Source organism: Zophobas morio, unplaced genomic scaffold, assembly GCF_036711695.1.
Source record: "Zophobas morio isolate AGI-343-1 ecotype UQ-CSIRO unplaced genomic scaffold, CSIRO_AGI_Zmor_V1 ptg000030l, whole genome shotgun sequence".
Lineage (NCBI taxonomy): Eukaryota > Metazoa > Arthropoda > Insecta > Coleoptera > Tenebrionidae > Zophobas > Zophobas morio.
Genome location: NW_026972135.1, coordinates 7,080,435 through 7,104,982, shown reverse-complemented (window position 1 = coordinate 7,104,982; position 24,548 = coordinate 7,080,435). Strand labels below are relative to the sequence as shown.

General features: G+C 31.2%; 1 protein-coding gene across 6 annotated transcripts in view; it reads right to left on the bottom strand.

The window, feature by feature from the left end:
• Tweek (tweek) overlaps nt 1-23,171 on the bottom strand; it is a 108,105-nt gene extending 84,934 nt beyond the window's left edge. For 4 of the 6 annotated variants that reach the window (XM_064069073.1, XM_064069076.1, XM_064069074.1 and 1 more), the window contains exons 1-4: nt 22,830-23,170; nt 22,375-22,778; nt 13,628-14,749; nt 3,512-4,375 (exon numbers count right to left, since the gene is read on the bottom strand). In XM_064069073.1, the coding sequence (XP_063925143.1) occupies nt 3,512-4,375; nt 13,628-14,749; nt 22,375-22,778; nt 22,830-23,073 (2,634 nt within the window). In that variant the 5' untranslated portion in view covers nt 23,074-23,170. Of the gene's footprint in view, nt 1-3,511; nt 4,376-13,627; nt 14,750-22,374; nt 22,779-22,829 lie in introns of all 6 variants that reach the window. The other 2 variants (XM_064069071.1, XM_064069072.1) reach the window with 1 other exon arrangement.
• Nucleotides 23,172-24,548: the final 1,377 nt, after the last annotated feature.

Here is a 24,548-nt window from a genome sequence, read left to right as displayed (position 1 = left end):
TTAAACTCGGGAAACCAAAAAATTGAAAAAAAAATCGCAAAACTGATAAACCAAAAATTGACGAAACAAAAAATTGAGGACCGAAAATTAAAAAAATAAAAAACGAGAAACCGAGAAAGCGAAAAATGGAAAATCAATTAAGAAATCGGACAAAATTGTAAAACTAAAAAATCGAAAATTTAAAAACCTAAAAACAGATGTCAGACTGAAACACGAGAAACCAAATTATCTAAAAATTGAAAAATTGAAAAGTTGAAAAATGCTAAATAAAAATCGACAAACAAACAAATCGAAAAACGGATAAATTGAAATTTGAATAAGTGTAATCTGTAAAAAAAATAAAATTGGGAACCAAAAAATCAAAAAACTGAAAAATTTTACAATGAAAATTCAAAAATTACGAAAATAAAAAATCGAAAAATTGGGGAATTAAAAAGAAATCGAAAAATCAGTTGATTGGGAAATCCAAAAGTCGAAATATTAAAAATCAATTTGCGAATCAGATATAATTACAAAATTAAAACTCGACAAACCAAGAAATTGAAAAAAAAAATCGCAAAACTGATCATCCAAGAATTGAAGAAACAAAAAATTGAAGACCGAAAATTGAAAAATTAAAAAAAAAAATACCGAAAAAGTGAAAATTTGGAAACCAATTGGGAAATCGGACGAAATTGTAAAACTTATAAGTTGAAAAATCGAAAAATTAAAAAACTAAAAACCCCGAAACCGAAAAATTGAAAAATTACATAATTAAATATCGATTGATCGATTGGAAAATTAATAAATATGTAAAATCGAAAAATTAAAAGTCGGAGAATCGAAAAACTGAAAGATTAAAAATCGAAAAATTGAAAACTAAAAAACGAAAAACTGAAAAATTAAAAATCAGGAAATTGAAAAATCGGTTGACTGAGATGTCGAAAAATCACAAAACTGAAATTGAAAAATCAAAAAATAACAAAATTGTAATTAAATTGAAAAATCTCAAAGTGAAAAATCAGAAAATTGCAAAGTTGTCAAACTGAAACACGAGAAACCAACTTATCTAAAAAGTGGAAAAATTGCTAAATAAATATCGAAAAATAATCTAAAAACGGGAAAATTGAAAATTCGAAAAACTGTAAAACAGTAAAAAAAAATAAAATGGAGAAACTAAAAAATCCAAACATTGAGAAATTGGAAAATCAATTGATTGAGAAATCTAAAAACCACAAAACTGCAACATGAAAAAGTCTCAAAAATTGCAGAATCGAAAAATTGTAAAATTGAAAAAACGAAACACCACAATATCTATAAATTAAAAAATGGAAAGCGAAAATAAAAAAATTAAAAATCAGGAAACTATAAATAAAAAAAAAACAAAATTAAAATATTGCAAAATAAAAATCGATATACAAAAAATCGACAACGGATTAATAGGAAATCAAAAAATCAAAAGACATCGAAATCTCGATAAATTGAGAAATGGAAAAATCGAAAATTTTTAAAACCGAAGAATTGAAAATCCAACATTTAAAAAATCGAAAAACTAAAAAATCCAGAAATTGAAAATTTTTAAAACGGAAATGATGAAAAATTGGGAAATTGTAAAATTGACACATCGAAATATCGGAAAATTGAATATCCGAAAAGTCGAAAAACCGAAAAACCAAGAAATCGAAATATAATAAAACTGAAACACCGAGAAAACGAAACAACAAAAGAGAAATCGGGAAATAGAAAAGTCAAAAAGTAGAAAAATCGAAAAACTGGGGAATCAAAATAAGCCAAAATAAAAAATTAAAAAAATCGGTAAATAGAAAAATTGAAAAATCGAAAACCGAGAAATCGACCAATCAAAAAATCGGAACATTGAAATCTCGACAAATCAAGAAATAGAAAAATTGAAAACTCGAAAAATCTAAAACCGAGAAGTTCAAAATTTGAAAAATGTAAAACCGAGAAGTCTAAAAATCGGAAAATCGAAAAATAGAAACATCGAAATATTCCAGAAATGGAAATCCCGAGACACGAAACAACAAAAGATCAAGAAATAGGGAAATCGAAGTCGAGAAGTAGAAAAATCGAAAAATTAAGAAATGAAGAAATCGAACCAAAATTTAATAATGTAATCATTTAAAAGTCGAAAAATAACAAAACTGTAATAAAAAATTAGAAAAATTGGAAAATTAAAAAATTAAAAATCTCAAAGTAAAAAATCGGAAAATTGCAAAGTTGTCAGACTGAAACATGAGAAGCCAAATTATCTAAAAACTGAAAAATTGGCAAATAAACAAATCGAAAAACGGATAAATTGAAAATTCGAAAAACTGTAAAACTAAAAGAAAAAATTTAAATTGGGAAACTAAAAAAACGAAAAATTGAAAAATTAAAAATAGGGAAAAAAACGATTGATTGAGAAATCATAAAATTACCAAAATGGAGAAGTCTAAAAGTTGAAAAATCTAAAAATTGTAAAATTGAATAAACCAAAATCCAAAATATCTAAAAATTAAAAAATTTAAAGTGAAAATTAAAAATTAAAAATCGAGAAACTATAAATCAAAAAAGTTAAAAAACCAAAAATTAAAATTTTGCAAAATAAAAATTCAAAAACAAAACATCGAAAACGGATTAATAGAAAAGTCAGAGAAAAATTAACAATAGAGAAAAAAAAAATATAAAAAACTCAAAAAACACATAAAATCGCGAAATCGTAAAATTGAAGAAGCGAAAAATTAACAAATTCAAATTTGAAAAGTAAACAATTTCTAAGCAAAAATTGATAAAATAAAAATTTTTATGCAAGTATACGTTTCCGGGAAAATCCGAAATCCAAAAATTGGAAAAACAAAAACTTAGTTCGAAAAATTGAAAAATTCAATACACAGTTGAAAAATCAATAAATTGAAAAAATTTAAATTGAAAACTCGAAAAATTGCATGACGAAAATTTATAAACCCGATAAATTCTACCATTGAAAGATTAAAAATCGAGAAATTGGTAAATTTAAAACTTGCAGAAACGAAAAATAAAAAAATCAAAAGCTGCAAAGCAAAAATTTATTATCTAACAATTGTACAAACCAAAAACTACAAAATAAAAATCGAAAAACAAAAAGCAAAGAATTAACTGAACATTTTGAAAAACCGAAAAATTAAATATGGAGAAATGTAAAATTGAAAAATCGAAGAAATTCAAAATTGTAAACAAGAAAAATGGAAAAATTAAAAGATACAATCTAGGGAAAAATCGAAAAATTCAAAAATTTCATAGTTACAACTAGAAACATTGCAAACCGAAAAACTGAAAAATTGAAAATTTGAAAAACTCAAAATTGAAAAATCAAGAAATTGTTAAACTGAAATTCGAAAATCGGAAAATTGTAACATTGAAAAAACGAAAAACTAAAACATCGAAAAATTGGAAAAAATTGTTACGTCGAAAAATTGGCGATTTTTTCATTATTTAAAAACAAAACGCCCTTTTTCAAACCCATCATTTTTTATTTTACGCCTTCTCAACCTACCTGCAGCGACGACAAAGTAAGCTTCCCTTGATTCAAGTGCTTATCCTTCGACGACCGATTCACATTGTCCGACACCAGCAGCACCGACGGACTCACCAGAAGCTGCAACTCCGTCTGATCGTACCTCTTCTTCATCTCAAACCCGAACCTCTCGATCAAAATAATCGGACACGGCGGATCCTTCTCCGTGCAATTCTTCAACAAATGCGCCTGAATATCGTGCGCTATAATCGACACGTCCACCTCCAGCGGCCTATAATTCCTATGATCGAAATCCTCCCTCAACTCCAGCGGCAAATTCGCCGAACTGTCCTCGCTCTTCAAGTCGCCCCCGGTCCCGTTCTCCGCCTGACTCGCCTGCTGCATGTCCGTGAACGACTGATCCTCCCCAAAGATGTTCTCCTTGAAGTTCATGAAGTTCTTCAGCGCCGTGCCGTACAAGAGGAGAACCGACGGCCCGATCTCCAGCTCCACGGAGACGGTGTCGGCCTTGAGGCTCATCGGGTCGAATTTCTGGACGCCCTCTGGGGAGCGCTTGCGGTTCTTGCGGTGGTGGGGGAAGCGCATGGGGGATAGGAGGATTTCTTCTTTGACGGGGGTGGAGATGTCGGCTTGGGGGGTGGTGCCGAGGGGAGGGCAGGGGTGGTAGGTGTAGACTATGTTGATGGCGCCGATCGGCACCCACCAGAAGTCGACCCAGCCGGCGCTGTTCTGACACGCGTTGCGCCACTTTGGTATGATTTCAGTCTTTTTGGTCGTGGAGCCGTCTTTTGAAAGGACTTTTGCGTACTTTTCGAGCGACTGGACGATGTTGCGGCTGGTGTGGAACTCGGGGATGAAGAGGCTGAGGTCGATGCTTTCGCCCTGGAAAAATTGGTCAAAAGTTAATTAAATAAAATAAATTTGATATTGCGAAAATTTTACTTTTTTTTTTTTTGATTTTTGATTTTTGTTTTTTAGCTCTATAAAGTAAAAACTAGTGGCGTAAATAATAACTTCGAAAAATAGAAAAAGAGAAAATCGAAAAATCACAATATCGAAAAATCTTTTGGACAGTCAAAAAATCGAAAATTGAAAAATTGAAAATTCGAAAAGTCAAAAATCGAAAAGTAGAAAGACAAATAAAAAAAAATCGAATATCGAAAAATCGCAAATTCTAAAACGAGAAAAATCGAAAATTCGAAATTTAGAAAAATTGAAAAATTCGAGAGTCGAAATATAGAAAAAAAGAAATGTCGAAAGTCGAAAACTCGAAAATTCTAGAACTGAAAAGTCCAAAAATGGAACAACTGAAAAATCAAGAAATCAAAATCAAAAAAATTTGAATACCGAAAAATCGAAAATTGGAAATTTCGAAAATTGAAAAATTAAAAATTCAAAAAATCAAAAATCGAAAACTCGAGAACTTTCAAAATCGAAAAGAAAAGTGATCGAAAAGTCGAAAAACTGAAGAATGAAAAATTGAAAATTCGAATGTCAAAATATCAAAAAGTAAAAAAATCAAAAAGTCTAAAAACTGAAGAAATAGAAAAATTGAAAAAACGAAAATTCAAAAAATTAATAACCAAAAATTTGAAAAATCGAGAGATCTAAAAGAAAACAAAAACAAACTGAGAATTCGAATATTGAAAAATCGGAAATTCGAAAATTAAGATTTCGAAAAATCGAAAAATTCGAGAGTCGAAATATAGAAAAAACAAAATGTGGAAAGTCGAAAACTTGAAAATTCGAAAACTGCAAAGTCCAAAAATGGAACTGAAAAATTGAGAAATCGAAATTAAAAAAATTCGAATACCGAAAAATTCAAATTTTGAAATTTCGAAAATTGAAAAATTAAAAAATGGAGACCTCGAGAAATAAAAAAATCGACAAGTAAAAAAATTGAAACGGCGAAAAAATGAAGAATGGAATTAAAAATTTGAGAAGCAGAAAAGCAAAAAATTGAAAAATCAAAAATCGAAAACTCGAGAACTCAAAAAACCGAAAAGAAAAGTAATTGAAAAGTCAAAAAACTGAAAAATAAAAAATTGAAAATTCGAATATCAAAAAATTGAAAAGTAAAAAAATTTAAAACTCTAAAACTGAACAAATGGTAAAATTGAAAAAACGGAAATTCAAAAAATCAAGAACCGAAAATTTGAAAAATCGAGAGATCTAAAAGAAAACAGAAACAAACTGAAAATTCGAATATTGAGAAATCAAAAAATCGAAAAGTAAAAAGATTGAAAAACCAAAAAAATGAAGAATGAAATTCAAAATTTGAAAAGTAAAACTGAAAAATGCAAAAATTGAAAAATCTAATAACTGAAGAATGTAAAAATTGAAAAATTAAAAATTCAAAAAATCAAAAATCGAAAACTCGAGAACTCAAAAAATCGAAAAGAAAAGTAATTGAAAAGTCGAAAAACCGAAGAATAAAAAATTGAAAATTTGAATATCAAAAAATCAAGAAGCAAAAATTTGAAAAATCGAGAGATCTAAAAGGAAATAAAAACGAACTGAAAATTCAAATATTGAAAAATCGAAAATTCGAAAATGGTGATTTCGAAAAATTGAAAAATTCGAGAGTCACAATATAGAAACGAAATGTCGAAAGTCGAAAACCCGAAAATTCTAAATCTGAAAAACTGAAAAGTCCGAAAATGGAACTGAAAATTAATCGAGAAATCCAAATCAAAAAAACTCGAGAAATCAAAAAATCGAGAAGTAAAAATTTAAAAGTCGAAAAAATGAAGAATGGAATTAAAAAATTGAGAAATAGAAATGCAAAAAATTGAAAAATCTAAAAACTGAAGAATGTAAAAACTGAAAAATTAAAAATTCAAAAAATCAAAAATCGAAAGCTCGAGAACTCAAAAAATTGAAAAGAAAAGTAATCGAAAAGTCGAAAAACTGAAGAATGAAAAATTGAAAATTCGAATATAAAAAAATCGAAAAGTATAAAAATTAAAAAAAAGTCTAAAAACTGAAGAAATGGTAAAATTGAAAAAACGAAAATTCAAAAAATCAAGACCGAAAATTTGAAAAATTGAGAGATCTAAAAGGAAACAAAAACAAACTGAAAATTCGAATATTGATAAATCGAAAATTCGAAAAATCGAAAAATTCAAGAGTCGAAATATAGAAAAAAAGAAATGTCGAAAGTCGAAAACTTGAAAATTTTAAAACTGAAAAGTCCAAAAATGGCACTGAAAAATTGAGAAATCGAAATCAAAAAAATTCGAATATCGAAAAATCAACAATTCGAAATTTCGAAAACTGAAAAATCGAAAAAATGAAGACTGGAATTACAAATCTGAGAAATCGAAAAGCAAAAAAATTGAAAACTCTAAAAACTGAAGAATGTAAAAATTGAAAAATCAAAAATTCAAAAAATCAAAAATCGAAAGCTCGAGAACTCAAAAAATCGAAAAGAAAAGTAATTGAAATGTCGAAAAACTGAAGAACAAAAAATTGAAAATTCGAATATAAAAAAATCGAAAAGTAAAAAAATTAAAAAGTATAAAAACTGAAGAAATGGAAAAATTGAAAAAACAAAAATTAAAAAAAATCAAGAACCGAAAATTTGAAAAATCGAGACATCCAAAAGAAAACAAAAACAAACTGAAAATTCGAATGTTGAAAAATCGAAAATTCGAAAATCGAGATTTTGAAAAATTAAAAAATGGAGAACTCGAGAAATCAAATCAAAAATGGAATTAAAAATCGGGAAAAGCGAAAAGCAAAAAAAATGAAAACTCTAAAAACTGAAAAATGTAAAAATTGAAAAATTTAAATTCAAAAAATCAAAAATCGGAAACTCGAGAAATCAAAAAACCGAAAAGTAAAATAACTGAAAAATCGAAAAACTGAAAAATGAAAAACTGAAAATCCCAAATTCAAAAAAACTGAAAATCGAAAATTCAAAAAATCAAAAATCGAACATTTAAAAAACCGAAAATTTGGAAAATCGGAGAACTCAAAAATTGAAAAATCGAGAGATCTAAAAGAAAACAAAGCGAAAATTCGAATATTGAAAAATTGAAATTTGGATGACTCTCGAAAATCGAGATTTCGAAAAATCGAAAATCGAAAATTGAAAATTTTTTGCGAAACGTCGGAAAGTCGAGAAATTGCCAACCCGAAAAATCTAAAATAAGTGTTGAAAAGTTGAGAAATCGAAAACTTGAAAAATTGAGCAATTGGAACATTTGAAAGATTGAAAAATGGGAAAGTTCAAATCAAAAAAATTAATTATATTCAAAAATTAAAAATCCGTAAAATTCTATGAATCAAATATTCAGAATTCGAGAATTCGAAAAATGGAAAAATCCATGAGTCGAAATACAGAAAGTAAGTAAGTAAGTAAGTAGTTTATTTACGGAATAGAACTTTCCATTAGTACAAATAAAATATACAATAAATAATAAGATATTACCAGCGTACAAAAATATTAAGAAATATAAAACAGTATACAACACTCCAGATGGGTACACAAAAACACTTAAGACAAATATAAAACAAACAAACCATTACAAATGACTTATCTTATGACTTAATTACTGGTTCGAATTAATTATGAGTCTTCTTGCTTGGAACTTAAAGGAAGCATATGACTTGCCAGAAAAAAAATCTAATTTGTCACCATACTTATTACATGCATGGCATATTGCGTTTAACGGGCAGTTAAGTGCATAGTTGGTTTTGGCGGATGCAATCTTAAATACAGGCATATTCCTAGTAGGATATTGAGGGACATACAGCTGAATGTTGCCTAATATGTCCTGTGAATCAATCAAATTGTTGAGTAACTTGTACATAAAGCATAGAGCAAAAAATTCTCTTCTTCTCTTTAGCAAAGAGAAGCCGAGGTAGTCCCTGCATAGGGCAATATCTTGGCGTACAAATGAAGGTAGTCTACTTTTTATGAAGTTAATAAATTTAATTTGCACTGATTCGATTCTCCCCTCATGTGTGCGATAATATGGAGACCATATTAAGCAACCGTATTCGAGAATAGATCTTACATTAGACACATATAAGGTCGAGAGCGTTGCGATATTCCGAAAGCCTCTGCAATGTCTTTTAACTGCACCCAGTGATCGATTTGCTTTGTTAACAATGAAGTCATAGTGCGATCTAAACGAAAGTTTGTTATCAAGTAGAATACCTAGGTCTTTAACTACCGGCTTCAAAGCCAAATTTATGTTATTGAGCATATATTTAGGAATTGATGAAGAGAGTTTCCTACTAAAATTGATTGCAAAGCATTTATCTGAGTTCAGTGACATGGTATTAAGCGTGCACCATTTATGTAATGCATCGATGTCAGATTGTAGCGCTTGGACGTCGCGATCTGAATGTATAACATTATATATTTTCAGGTCATCGGCGAACAATCGGAAGTTACATCTAAAATTGTAGCCGATATCGTTAATAAAGACCGAGAAAAGGATGGGACCAATTACTGAGCCCTGAGGCACTCCAGACGGCACTGTTTGCACGCGCGAATAACAGCTCCCAATTTTGACCTGCTGGGTTCTTTCACTCAAGTAACTCTTAAACCATTCAAGTAAATTTCCGGCAATACCATAAGCTTGTAACTTTTGAATAAGGATATAGTGATTCACCTTGTCGAATGCTTTGCTAAAATCTGTATATATCGCGTGTACCTCAGATCCTTTGCCTATCGCGTTGATGATAAAATTGACATAGCCGATTAGGTTAGTAATTGTAGATCGACATTGAAAAAACCCGTGTTGTTCTTCCACTAAAACATTTCTCAAAAGGGGAGTAACCTTCGAACAAACAACTCTCTCGAATACCTTGCTAACAGAAGAGAGAATCGAAATAGGGCGGTAATTGACAATTTCTGTTATTGAGCCAGATTTGAAAATTGGGACTAAATAGGCATGCGTCCATGCTGCCGGGAAAATGCCTGAACTTAATGACATATTGAATAAAACATGCAATGGTAGTACTAGACTGTCTTTACAATTTTTGAGAAAAACAGGTGGTACGCCGTCAGGACCGCAGCCTTTGCTGACATCTAGATTTCGCAAGGCAAGATCTATTTCGCAAGCGTGTATAGTGATAATACTAAGATCTACAGAAATATCCGACTTTAAGTGAGATTTTACAAATTTGGAGTCGTCATACACCGAGTAAAAGTAGTCCATAAAGGCATTGCTAATATCAGTTTCACTAGTTAAAATGGACTCTCTGTATTTCATCTGTGGAGGTAAAGATGTTCGCGTTTTAGTTCTGATAAATTTCCAGAATTTCTTTGGGTGCCTTTTTAAGTCCGTCTCTAAATTATTTAAATACGATGTGTAAGATGCCTTTATGCTCTCCTTACACTGGCTTCTCAACTTGTCAAATTTTAAATAGTCCGCTCCACTTTTACTAGCTTTGTACTGTTTGTGGGCAGCTTTTTTCATTTTAACTAATGATATTGAACGGGAGTTAAACCATGCGGGGTAGGTTGATTTAAATTTATAACTAACAGGAACGAACAGAACAATTGCTTGATACAGAAAAGAATATAAACTGTCAAGTGCCTCATTAACATTAGAGGCGGATGAAAAAATTTCTAGCCAGCTAATGTTACTTAAAAACCTGCCTATTTCTTCATAGTTTGCTCGTTTGAAATTGTAAAAGGAATCGATACTATTGTATAATAAATTATCCTGGTAACTATCTAGATACACAACAAAGCAAGGGTGGTAAACATCAAGTTTAGAAATAGCGGCACATTTTACCAATTCGATGCCACTGCAGTTACAGAAACATAGATCAAGAATTTTGCCATTAGCGTTTTCAATGTTGTTGAGCTGATTAAAACACAAATTAAAATAATTGTCACAAACACAAATTTCGCATTCACTTGTAATATTGGTTGGAAGAAGCCCATCGAAATCTGGCTCGTGAGTCCATACAATATTTGGCAGATTAAAATCGCCGACGACTACTATGTCACAGTTTGGATTTAAATCGCAGATACTCTGAACAGACTGGATATGTGCATTGTAAGTTTCGACAGCAGATTTGGGAGGCAGGTATATGCAACCTATGATAAGAGAGCGTGAGGGGATATAAACTTTCACCCACACCTGTTCAGTCACTGAGTCCTCACTAGACACTTGCGAACATTTATATTTGTTGTTTATTGCTAGGAGAACACCTCCACCGCGACTTTTAGAACTATTTTGAGCATTACGGTCGTTCCTAAAAACATTATACCTGGTGTCTAATATTTCGCTGCTGTGTATGTCTGGTGATAGCCAGGTTTCAGTGAAAGCCAGGGCACAAAAGTTCTCTCCTAATACTTCACAATAGATGTCACTAAGCTTAGATCTGATGCCTCTGGTGTTCTGATAATAGACAGAGAATTTTGGGATTTCCTGATTAGAACCATTGGGATCCAGCACAATGTTGCGTTTCATCTCATTTATTGAGCTTAGGTAGTTTTCTCTAAAAAAGATTTAGTTGAAAAATTGAAGCGTCTTACAACGACGCCCTGGGGCCAGAATTCTTCCTTGAACAGGGTATCTTTGTAGGCGAACTTCACACCAACCCTGAAAGACTGGTAGGACCCTTGAGTATTAAGCTTATCCACCGTCACTTCATCCGAGGGGAGCTTTCCACTAATGTATGATTTGACATCATCACTGCTTGTCTCATTGTTAACCTTGCCGACATAAAACCAGGCTTTCTTCACATATGTTGACCTGAAATTACTCTCCGATGCCGATGCAGCAACGGACGTTCCTATTATGGGCGGAGGCTGCTTCTTCCTATTTCTTCGCGAACGTCGAGGTACGGTCCATTTTTCTTCAACGCTGACATTCGAGAGACCGTCTTCTACTTCCGAATGCCAAGAGCGAGAGGGAGGCGTCTGAGGAACAGCTGATGTTTGTTTACCACCTTTATCATCATTTCTTATATTTTCATTTCTTGTATGCAATTTCCCATGATTACTTATAATAAAACCTTGTTTTTTCGAGATTGGTTCAGTTCTTTTCTGTCCAACGTATGACAATGGAATAGGGTCCACTTTTTTCAATTTTGAGGAGAAAAGCGATTTATTATCTGATACATTAGCGCCACTGGTTAGAACTTTAACCAGGTCGATGTTACTTTCTTTGAGGGAAATAATCTCTGCTCGAAGGTACTTGATTTCCTCTAAAAGCGGTTCCATTGCTTTCTTTATTAAAACCGAAATATCCACAGTACTATTTGTAGGAGATGAGTGCAGGGATAGATTCACCGAATCCAATTCCTTTTTCGACGAGCCATCGACGTTATCGCAGCATATTATCTGCGTATCACTGATAATCTTGATGTTTTTTGATATTTTCACACAACTGGGATGGCTTAACGAACCACATTTTACACATAATAACCCACTAACCGGTAAAATTTTACACTTCCTACACGGAAGTCCGGAGAGAGCTGGAAACACGTCTTTACTCTGTGACATCGCACTGAAAAAACGAAATATCGAAATTCGAATAATCGAAAATTCTAAAACCGAAAAAATCGAAAAGTCCAAAAACGGAACAATTGAAAACTCGAGAAATTGAAATTTTAAAAATTCAAACGACAAAAAATCGAAGATTCGAAAAATGAAAAAAAAAATCAAAAATTCGACATTTTGAAAACTGAAAATTTAAAAATCAAAACAACGAGAAATCGAAACATCGAAAAATTGAAAAATTCAAACGTCGAGAAACCGAAACAACAAAAGATCCAGAAATCCAGAAAACCAGAAATCCAGAAATCGAAAAGTCGAGCAATCGTAAAACCGGAAAATCAAAATTAAAATATCGAGAAATCGAAAAAATTGAAAAATGGACAAAAAACTGTCATAATTGAAGTCTTGAAAAATTGAGAAGTTGATAACTTAAAAAAATGAGAAATCGAAAAATTTTAATTAAACATTGAAAAATCGGGAAGTCCAGAAATGGAAAATTCGAAAAATCGACATGTCGAAAAATTGCAAATCGAGAAATCGAAATTAAAAAAATTCGAATATCGAAAAATCGAAAATTCAAAAAATGGAAAATCGAAAACTCGAAAATTGAAAATTTGAAAAATAAAAAAACCGAGAAATTGAAACTAAAATTCGGGAAGTCACGAAATCGTCAAACCGAAAAATCTAAATTAATATATCAAAAAATTGAAAAATCCAGAAATGGAAAAATTACCAAAATTGACAACTTGAAAAACTGAAAAATCGAAAAATTTTAAACTTGAAAATCGAGGAGAACTGGAAAACTGAAAAATGGCGAAATCGAAATTAAAAAATATCGAATATGGAACAAAACGAAAATTCGAAAAACTGAAAAATCGAAAACTTCATCAAAAAATTGAAACATTCAAACATCTAGAAATCGAAACAACGAAAGATCGAGAAATCGAAAAGTCGGAATGTCGAAAAATCGTCAAACCGAAAAATCTAAAACAAGAAGTTGAGAAATGGAAAATTCGAAAAATCAAAAAACTGAAATATTAAAAAAATTCAAAATCATAAAATTCAAGAATCCAAACATCGAACAAGAGAATTGAAACATCAAAGGATCGAGAATCGAAATAGCCCAAAATTGAAAAACTAAAATTTGAAACATTGAAAAATTTTAATTTAAAAAAAATCGAAGAATTGAAGAATTGAAAAATTAAAAAACGAAAAACTGAAATATCGAAAAATTGAAAAATCAAGACGAGAAATCGGTAAACTTAAAACTTAAGAAAAAAAAAAATTGAAGAATCGCAAAATTGATCAGTCCATAAGTCGAAAAATTGAAAAACTGGAAATTTGAACAACCGAAGAAAAATTAAAGAACTGAAAAACTGAAAAAGCCGACAACATTGAAAAACTGATTTGCAAGATTGCTTTTGTATTTTGAAAGTTAAATTGGAAAATGTTATACAATTTTTTTTTTTTTGGTTAGCGTTTTACACACAGCATACAGACAGACAGACGGAAACGAGAGACTACTTTTTTCGTACTCTAGTGATCATGAAACGTCGAGAAAACATAGAAGTAACTAGTTGTCCAATGGACTCAATTACAATACTTAAAATGTATATGTATATATAAAAATTTTGGGTCTCGGGCGCCAGTTTTCGACTCACCTGCACGCTAAAATTCAACGGCACCGTCTCCGGCAAGAACTCATCGAACGGCAAATCGAAGCTCAAATGTAAAAAGTGCGCACACAGCGCCAACTGCGTGTTCTCCAACCTCGTCCTCTGGCCCACGCTACTACAATCTATCCAATTATACTGATTGACTAGAGTGATCAACTCGCAGTGCTTCAGCGTCAGCCCGAACCGCCACGTATACGGCACGAAGTGCATCAAATCCGGCAGCTGCTTCGACGCCCAATCGTTAATCAAGTCTTGAAAGAACCACTTGTGCGAAAAAATCAGCTTCACCGTCGCCTTGCAACCCGTCAGGTTGATCTCCCACAGCTGATGGTCGTTCCACACGAGCGGATAATGGCACAACAGGCAAAACTCCAGCGTCTCGCTCTCCACCAGGTCCCTAAACTGCAGACTCGTCGTCGCCTCCAGGTGAAGCAGCTGCCCGTTGATCTTCGTCGCGTACCCCTCCTGGAGCGTGATCCACGGCAGGGTCACCTCCAGGTAGCTCCCGGCCCCCACGTTAATATGCACCGCGTTGGTCTCCTTATCCTTCGTGAAGAGTATATCTATGGTGGCGTCGTTCTGCATCACCAGCCGCACGTCGAACGACTGCATCTGTCTTTTTTCGCCGGGTTTGGGCATCTTGGTCACCTCCATGGGCACGTAGTCCTGGGGGTAGAAGAATTTGAAGAGGTGCTCGCGCTGGCGGTCGGCCCACGGTCCGTAGCTGAAGTCCGTGCCTTTGCCGCACTTGATGTCAACGCCCCATTGCGGCGGGCTGGACTCGACGATGTCGCCGTTGGCGAGGGTGATCAGGACGGGCTCCTCGGGGACTAGGCCGGGTTCGTCCATGTAGAAGTACAGTTCTAGGTCATTGGTGGACATGAGGACGAACCCTTCGCCCATGTAACGAGGGGGGTCGTCGAGCATTCCTGTGTATTTGAGGCTGGGGGCGAGCATGACGCGGACGTTCTCGGCTTTACATTTGACGAAGTGCATGAAGCGGTCGAGGGTGCAGACGGCGGGTTTGGTGGAGTAGACGAAGTGGGATTCTTCGAAGGTTATGCTGAGGGTGGTGGGGACGAGGCGGTTGCCGAAGACGAGGCGGCTCTGGAAAAAATTAAAGAATCAAACTATCAAAATCACTACTATCAAACCGTAAAAATCTCGAATTATATTTATCTGCGGTTCGGGTACTAAGCTTGAGAAAAGGCTTGAACTCAGGAATTAATAAGTTAGATACATCTTGTAAGCAGTACGATCTTGCATACTCAAGAAATATAACATTCAAACAAATCAATTTCATCAAATAAAATTAAGTAAGTATAGTGTAGTAATAGTATACAGGGTGTTCATTTTATCTGTTCACGCCTGAATATTTCTGCATAGGCAACCCATAGGAAGGGAAAATATTGTAGAAGAAAAATTTTTAAATGTTTTAGTGACAACAAAAATTAAAATAATCTAAAATTCGAAAATTCCAGAAATTTAATAATCGAAAAATCGACACCTTAAAAAATCGTAAAACTAAAACATTGAAAAACCGAAATATCGAAGAACTGAAAATCGAAAAATGAAACATCAGAAAATCGAAAACATGTATAATTCAAAAATCTAAAGTTTAAAAACCGAATAACGAAAAATCAAAAGATCAAGAAATCGTGCAGTCGAAAAGTCGAACAATTGAGAAACCGAAATAGGCCAAAATCGAAAAATCGAAAAGTTAAAAATTGAACAATTTATAAATTGAGAAATTGACAATCAAAATATCGAAAAATCCAAATCTCGATAAATCGAGAAATCAAAAAACTTAAAAATTCGAAAAATTGAGAGATTGAAAGATCAAAAGAACGAGAAATCGAAAAGTGATGAAGTCGAAAAATTGGAAAAGCGGAAAAATAAAAAAAAAATAATTTTTGTTCTATTTTTCAAATTTCCAATTTTAAAAATTTTCGAGTTTCGATTTCTCGATTTGTTGATTTTCAGTTTTTCGATTTTTAAATTTTAGTTTTTCGAATTTTTGTTTTTATGATGTTTCGATTTCTCCATTTTTCAGTTTTACGATGTTTTAATTTTTCAATGTTTTAAATTTTGGATTTTTCGATTTTTCAATTCTACAATATTTTGTAATTTTTCAAATTTTGACGTTTGTGAATTTTCAGTTTTCCGATTTCTCGATTAATCTAAAAAATAGATTATTCTCCCATTTCTCGACTTTCTAAAGTTCCGATCTGTCAGTTCTTCAATTTTTCGATTTTTTAAGTTTGCGATTTTGAGACTTCGCTTTTTTGAATTTTCGGTTTCTCAATTTTTCAATTTTTTTAATTCTTAATTTTTGGATATTTCCTTCAATTTTGTGATTTTTAAGTTTTGCGACTCTTCAGTTTTTCTTCTATATATTTTTTAATTTTTCGATATTTGAGTTTTGGGATTTTTTTAGTACTCCGACTTTTCGAATTTTCGGTTTCTCAGTTTCTGGATTTTTCGATTTTTCGACTTCTCGACTTTTCGACTCCTCAATTTCTCGACATTTTGAATTTTCGATTTGTCGATTTTTCGATTTTTTACTTTTTGGTTTTTCGATTTTTGAATTCTTTCATATATTTTTTAATTTTTTAAATTTTGACGTTTCTGAATTTTCAGTTGTCCGATTTCTTGATTAACCTATTTTTTGATTTTCCCATTTCTCGACTTCTCAAAGTTTCGATTTTTCGACTTTGCTTTTTTGACTTTTCAATTTTTCAAATGTTTCGATTTTTCGACATCCCGGTTTTAGTTTTCAGTTTTTCAATTGTCGTTTTTTCAATTTTTCGATTTTTAAATTTTAGATTTTTCAGTTTTTTGATATTTTAATTTTTCAATATTTAAAATTTTAGATTTTTCGATTTCTCGATTTTTCATTTCAGTTCTTCGATATTTCCGTTTTTCATGTTTTCGAATTTTTCAAATGTTTTGATTTTTTAATCTATCGATTTTTCGACTGCCCGGTTTTAGATTTTCTGTTTTTCAATTGTCATTTTGTCAAATTTTCGATTTTTTAATTTTTCAAATTTGACTTTCATAAACTCTCAATTAATCGATGTTTTCATTTTCCGATTTCTTGACCTTCGAGTATATCGATTTTCCTGTTCTTCAGTTCTTTAATTTTTTTATTTTTCAGGTTTTTGATTTTTCAATTTTGATTTTTCAATTTTTCGATTTTTTTAAGGTTTCGATATTTCGACTTCACTTTTTGGATTTTTCGGTTTCTCAATTTTTCGATTCTTTAGGTTCTCAGTTTTTGGATATTTCAGCTTTGGGATTTTTTAGTTTTGGATTTTTCGATGTGTCGACTTTTTACTTTTTCGATTTTTAAATTTTAGATTCCTCAATTTCTCAGTTTTTTTGGTAATTTAATTTTTCAATATTTAAAATTTTAGATTTTGCGATTTCTCGATTTTTCATTTCAGCTCTTCCATATTTCAATTTTTCAAATGGTTCGATTTTTCGACTCAAATTTTGACGTTTCTGAATTTTCAGTTTTCAAATTTCTCGATTAATCTATTTTTTGATTTTACTCTTTCTCGATTTCTCAAAGTTTCGATTTTTCAGGTTTTTGATTTTTCATTTTTTAATTTCCTAATTTTTGGATATTTCGTGCAATTTTCTGATTTTTCGGTTTTTGGATTCTTCAATTTTGCTGAAATGAAAAATCGAGAAATCGAAAAATCTAAAATTTTAAATATTGAAAAATTAAAATACCAAAACATTAAGGAATCTAAAATTTAAAAATCGAAAAAGTAAAAAGTCAACACATCGAAAAATCCAGAACTGAAAAATCCCAAAACTGAAATTTCCAAAAACTGTGAAATTAAAAAATTGAGAAACCGAAATAGACCAAAATCGAAAAATCGAAAAGGTAAAAATTGAACAATTTATAAATTGAGAAATTGACAATCAAAATATCGAAAAATCAAAAAACTTAAAAATTCGAAAAATTGAAAAATTGACAGATTGAAACATCAAAAGAACGAGAAATCGAAAAGTGATGAAGTGGAAAAATCGAAAAATAGAGAAATCGATAAACAAAAAGTTAAAAGTTGAAAAATTGGAAAAGCGGAAAAATCAAAAAACGAAAAAATGGATAACTGGAAAAACTGAGAAACCGAAATAGGCCAACATAAAAAATTGAAAAACTGATAAATCGAAAACCTGAACAATCAAATCAAAACAAATCGGGAATGAAAAATTAACAAATCGAAAAATTGAAAAACAGAACATCTAAAACCAGGAAGTCGAAAAATCTAAAGATTAAGAAATATTGAAAAATTAAAATATCAAGATTGAAAAATCTAAAATTTAAAAATCCAAAAATTGATAAATCGAAAAAGTACAAAGATAAATCAAAAAAGTGAAATCGAAAAATAGAAACCTTAAAAAATCGAAAAATTGAAAAATCAAAAACCTGAAAAATAAAAAATTAAAGAACTGACGAACCGGAAAACCGAAACACTCGAAGGTCAAGAAATGGGAAAATCAAAACATCGATTAATTGAAAAATCGAAAAATTGAGAGTTTATGAAAGTCAAATTTGAAAAATTAACAAATCGAAAATTTGACAAAATGACAATTGAAAAACAGAAAATCTAAAACCGGGAAGTCGAAAAATCAAAAGATTAAGAAATCGAAACATTTGAAAAATTCGAAAACTTGAAAAATTTAAATACCAAAAAACTGAGAAATTTAAAATTTAAAAATCGAAAAAGTAAAAAGTCAACACATCGAAAAATCCAGAACTGAAAAATCCCAAAAATTGAAATATCCAAAAACTGAGAATCTAAAGAATCGAAAAATTGAGAAATCGAAAAATCCAAAGAGTGCAGTCGAAATATCGAAACCTTAAAAAAATGGAAAAATTGAAAAATCAAAAACCTCAAAAATAAAAAAATTTAACAACTGAAGAACAGGAAAATCGAAACACTCGAAGGTGAAGAAATGGGAAAATCAAAACATCGATTAATTGAAAAATCGAAAAATTGAGAGTTTATGAAAGTCAAATTTGAAAAATTAAAAAATCGAAAATTTGACAAAATGACAATTGAAAAACAGAAGATCTAAAAGCAGGAAGTTGAAGATTAAGAAATCGAAACATTTGAAAAATTCAAATATCAATGAACTGAACTGAAAAATCGAGAAAAAAAAATCGACACATCGAAAAATCCAGGAGTCGAAAATCGAAATGTCGAAGAATCGAAATATTGAAAAATGCCAAAACTGAGATATCGAAAAACTGAAAAATGAAAGATAAACTGAGAATCTAATAACCTGAAATTTCCGAAAACTAAAATATCGAAAAACTGAGAACCTAAAAAGTCCAAAAATTGAGCAATCGAAAAATCCAAAAAGTGAAGTCGAAAAATTGAAACCTTAAAAAAACTAAAAAATGAAAAATCGAAAAATTAAAGAATTGAAGAACAGGAATAGCGAAACCCTCAAAGTCAAGAAATGGGAAAATCAAAACATCGATTAGTTGTAAAATTGACAGTTTATAAATGCCAAATTCGAAAAATTGAAAAATCGAAAATTTGAAAAAACGACAATTGAAAAGCAGAAAATCTAAAACCGGGAAGTCGAAAAATCGATAGATTAAAAAAATCAAAACATTTGAAAAATTCGAAAACATGAAAAACGGAAATATCGAAGAACTGAAATGAAAATCGAGAAATCGAAAAATCTAAAATTTTAAATATTGAAAAATTAAAATATCAAAAAACTGAAAAATCTAAAATTTAAAAATCGAAAAATTGAAAAAACGACGATTGAAAAACAGAAAATCTAAAACCGGGATGTCGAAAAATCGAAACATTTGAAAAATTGAAAAGTCAAAAAAGCAAAGTCGAAAAATCGAAAAATCAAAAACCTGAAAAGTCGAAAAATTGAAGAACTGAAGAACTGAAAGATCGAAACTTTGAGAAGTCGAGAAATGGGAAAATCAAAAAATAGATTAATCAAGAAATCGGAAAACTGAAACGTCATAATTTTAAAAATTAAAAAATATATGAAAGAATTCAAAAATCGAAAAACCCAAAAGTAAAAAATCGAAAAACCGACAAATCGAAAAATCAAAAGGTCGAGAAATTGAGGAGTCGAAAAGTCGAGAAGTCGAGAAGTCGAAAAATCGAAAAACTGAGAAACCGAAATAGGCCAAAATCGAAAAATCGAAAATCTCAAAATTCGGAAAATTGAAAAATTAAACTATAGAATTGGAAACTCGAGCAATCGAAAAATCTAGAACTCGAAAATTCGAAAAGTCGGGAGTACTAAAAAATCCCAAAACTCAAATGTCGAAAAATTGAAAAATAGAAGAAAAACTGAAGAATCGCAAAACTGAAAAATCACAAAATTGAAGGAAATATCCAAAAATTAAGAATTAAAAAAATTGAAAAATTGAGAAACCGAAAATTCAAAAAAGCGAAGTGGCAAAATCGCAAACTTAAAAAATCGAAAAATTGAAGAACTGAAAGATCGGAACTTTAGAAAATCGAGAAATGGGGGAATCAAAAAATAGATTAATCGAGAAATCGGAAAACTGAAAATTCACAAACGTCAAAATTTGAAAAATTAAAAAATATGGTAGAATTGAAAAATCGAAAAATTCAAAATTTAAAACATTGAAAAATTAAGACATCGTCAAACTAAAAAATGGAGAAATCGAAACATCAGAAAAACAAAAATTCGAAAATCTAAAATTTAAAAATCGAAAAACTGAAAATCAACAAATCGAGAAATCGAAACTCGAAAATTTCTAAAATTGGAAATTTGAAAAATAGAACAAAAATTTAAGAATCCAAAAACTGAAAAATCAGAGAAAATTGAACGAAATATCCAAAAATTAGGAAATTAAAAAACTGAAAAATCAAAAACCTGAAAAATCGAAACTTTGAGAAGTCGAGAAAGGGTAAAATCAAAAAATAGATTAATCGAGAAATCTGAAAACTGAAAATTCAGAAACGTCAAAATTTGAGTCGAAAAATCGAAACATTTGAAAAATTGAAATATGGAAGAGCTGAAATGAAAAATCGAGAAATCGAAAAATCTAAAATTTTAAATATTGAAAAATTAAAATACCAAAACACTGAGGAATCTAAAGTTTAAAAATCGAAAAAGTAAAAAGTCAACACATCGAAAAATCCAGAACTGAAAAATCCCAAAACTGAAATATCCAAAAACTGAGAACCTAAAGAATCGAAAAATTGAGAAATCGAAAAATCCAAAAAGTAAAGTCGAAATACCGAAACCTGAAATCGTAAGATCGAAAAATTGAATAATAAGTAAACTGAAAAATCCCAAAACTGAAATGTCCAAAAACTGAGAAATTAAAAAATTGAAAAACTGAGAAATCGAAAAATCAAAAAAATCGAAACCTGAAAAAATAGAAAAATTGAAAAACCAAAAAACCTGAAAAATCAATCAATTGAAAAATCGACAAATAAAGAGTTTATAAAAGTCAAAAATCGAAAAATCGAAATATTTAAAAATCATAAAATTGAAGAGAAAAACTGAAAACTGAGAAATTGAAAAATTGAGAAATTGTAAAATCCAAAAATTGAATAATAAATACGAGTAAACTGAAAAGTCCCCAAACTAAAATTTCGAAAAACTGAGAATTCGAAAGTTGAAACAGCAAGAAATTATAGGTTAGGATGTGTATCAGATCACGGATCATGGCTTATAAATCAAATCGTTTCTAAACGCTGAGAGTCGACATTGGCCTGAGTGCGCTCTGGTCTGTAGATCAAACAAGTTCTCACACGACGAACTGTAATTCGTGTGATTTGAATTAAAAGTGAAGTGGTAAATCTAGTGTCAATTTGTCGAAAGTAAAACGCGTCGTTAAAAATATTGACATTTTTTCTATTGTAGTTAATTTTATTCCTAGTTAGAAACAAACACTGTTGCCAACATAAGTCGAGGAGTCCTCAACCGTCATTTAATTTAAACTATGACGCTTCTCTATGTTCTCTGATTATATTCTGAACTTTGTGCATTACCTTATCATAACCCTGTATATATACATTTAAAACTTGTCAAAATAAATTTCATGGCCTACTAGACGGCTTTTTTGATTATCTGTCAAACAAATTTTTAACAGACAAACTAACGCGGAAAATACACACAAAACATGACTTTCTTTGATAAACGTAAATATGAATATGAAATTTATGATTTCATTGTAGAAATTCCCACTGTTAACTTTATTATTGTATACATCATAAACAGTGTCATATTTTAACACAAAATTGACAATGTGGGTACCACGTGCTGGAAATAAATTAAGACATTCCTTAAAAATTACAGTCCATTATAATCGTGTTATTAGTCATTTCTGACTCAGAGAATTTTAATTGTCATAAAAATCTGTACACACTAGTATCAGTGAACAGTTTTATGACCGAACAAACAAACGAAAATCAACGTCAGTCTAATTGTAAATTATAATTGCTTCAGCCAGTTTAGTACATAACCAACAATAATTAATTCTATGTTTGCTTGTGATAAGCCAACATTATATTTATATTATACAAACATCCTATTTACAAACATAAATACCAACCAATTTCATATTTACTTTAATGCTTGTTTGTCGTTAATAATAATTAACCTTGTACGCCAAGCCAACACTAATTTCATTATAAAATAAGCCACAACTCTGTTTTACTATTTTTTCATTCATGATTTAATAAAACAGTACTTACTGAAGAGACATCACATTTTATGACTGGTATCAAGTCTCGCCATGTCCTCGCCATGGCAGCCTCTGGTCTCGGTTTCCTCACCGAGCTCTGACTCTCTGACTGTGTCACATTCTCACTAGCCTTCACATCATAGTTAGGTATAATATTAGCTGGAAGTCCAAACGTCCGCTCCAAATTTGAATACAACTGAGATCTATTGTACACATGTAACTCAAACCCATTCAACATCACCGACAGCCTCGTATCAGAGTGCGACAAATCCTCGCTCACGTCTTTAGGAACATAGGACCTCCACCACCGGAAGATCAAATAGCCATCTTGCACCCGAATTGTGTAGTCATGTGTAATATAAACCACATCCCTGAACATGATCTTTCCAGACAGAGCGTTCAGCGACAGCGACCCTGCAAACGACACTATAGTAAAAAAGTTACAAACAAAAGTCGTCAAAGTACCAATTTTGAAATAGCCCTCTCCAATGAAGAACCGGTTCATGGTCTTCGTGATCACAAAACCCACCAGCCGGGAGTTGTAGTACGTTATGTAAATCACCCAAATCACTGCAAATACCAAACTGCACAACAACATAGCAAAGTTTGAATCCATTTTTATGTCTTCTAAGTTCCCAAAGGTCGAGTTGGAGTTCCATTCTAGCGTTTTTGCTTGGTCGAAGCTGTTATTTCGGTAAGTGTCTTCCATTATTGCGGTGTTGATGATTTTGTACTGATTTTTGTCTTTTAGCCCATGTTTAACAATAACAAAAACATTTTGTTGCTGTCAGAGTGACAGTTCGACAGGGGGAAGGGGGCACGGATACGCAGTTGTGCCAACTCATGCGCACTTGAACTTTGGTTTGGAAAGAACGTGATTACTGTAATTACGACGAAATAGGATTTTTACAAGTAATGATAAGGGAATGCGATAGAGGGGAGGATTAATATCACGAATTCTATGATTTACGACAGCGGAGATATGGTAATGATGGGTAATGAGTTCACGTGGGAAATTGGTGTTCATCAGGTATTATCACGTTCACGTTGGTGTCGCGGCTAAAAAATCTAGAATGTCTTAAGGCCCCAGCCAATGAAACACGGTTCCATTGCATCCAATCACGAAACGTTGTTTTCCCGCCGAGTTTAAACTGTAACTTCCTTTTACCAATTTAATTCCCGAGCGTATCCAAGGAAGAACTATATTGTAATCGAGTCCAACGGCCGGCTCCCTATTTTTACGTTTTCTCAATCGTTCATCATCCCTAGACTACTCCGAGTGAAAGTAACTTTCGACCAACTTTTTTCAATATTTTATTTGTTTAAAATAATATTGAACAAAGATTATCTTATTATTGTGTAAACGTTTGCTGTAAATAAGGAAAACTAAGACGTACAGATACAAAAAACTAACAATATAAGAAAAATATGTTTGAATCTTTAATAAGATTATTCTTTTTTGTCAAACATTTTTAGTAAGTACATTTTAAATCAAGGACGTATTGATTTATTAATACAACGTCTTTGAGACAAATATGTTAATTTGAATAAGTATAGTGTAATATTAATATTAATAGTAATAGTACTGTATTCCTCTAATTTTACGAAAATAAAATAAAGTATTTTTGACTTTCAACCAATCAAATTGAAGGAAAATTGCTTAAGGTAGGTTGGCCATTTTATCGATATTGCAACACAATTGAGCTTCCGATGGATATGGGTGGGGCTTAATTTTTGGCTTGTTTTTTCTTAATATACACAGTATTTCTTTAACAACAAGACACTCAAAAACGTGTTTTTTATTTCTTGTAGAGAAATAAAAATTTTGCAATTAAGCTCCGCCCCCTTGCCTCACGACGAATAAAAAAATCATCACAAATGAGATAGGGCGGGCGGGCGAGGCTTATATTTTGCCTTTTTTTTCTTAATGTGTAGTCATCTTTTCACAACAAGAAACTTAAAACATGTTTAACATGGTAAATTTTTGTAAGGAAATATGGATTTTGCAATTAGGCTCCGCCCCTAGGTCTGCCAACGAATAAAAACTTGTTTACAATTTATACCAGGGCAGATATAGGTGGGGCTTAATCTTGGGCTTTAATTTTTTCTTAATATACGTAAGTAGTATTCTTTGAATAACACGATACTCATAAACATGTCTTACATGGTAATTTCTTGGATCTT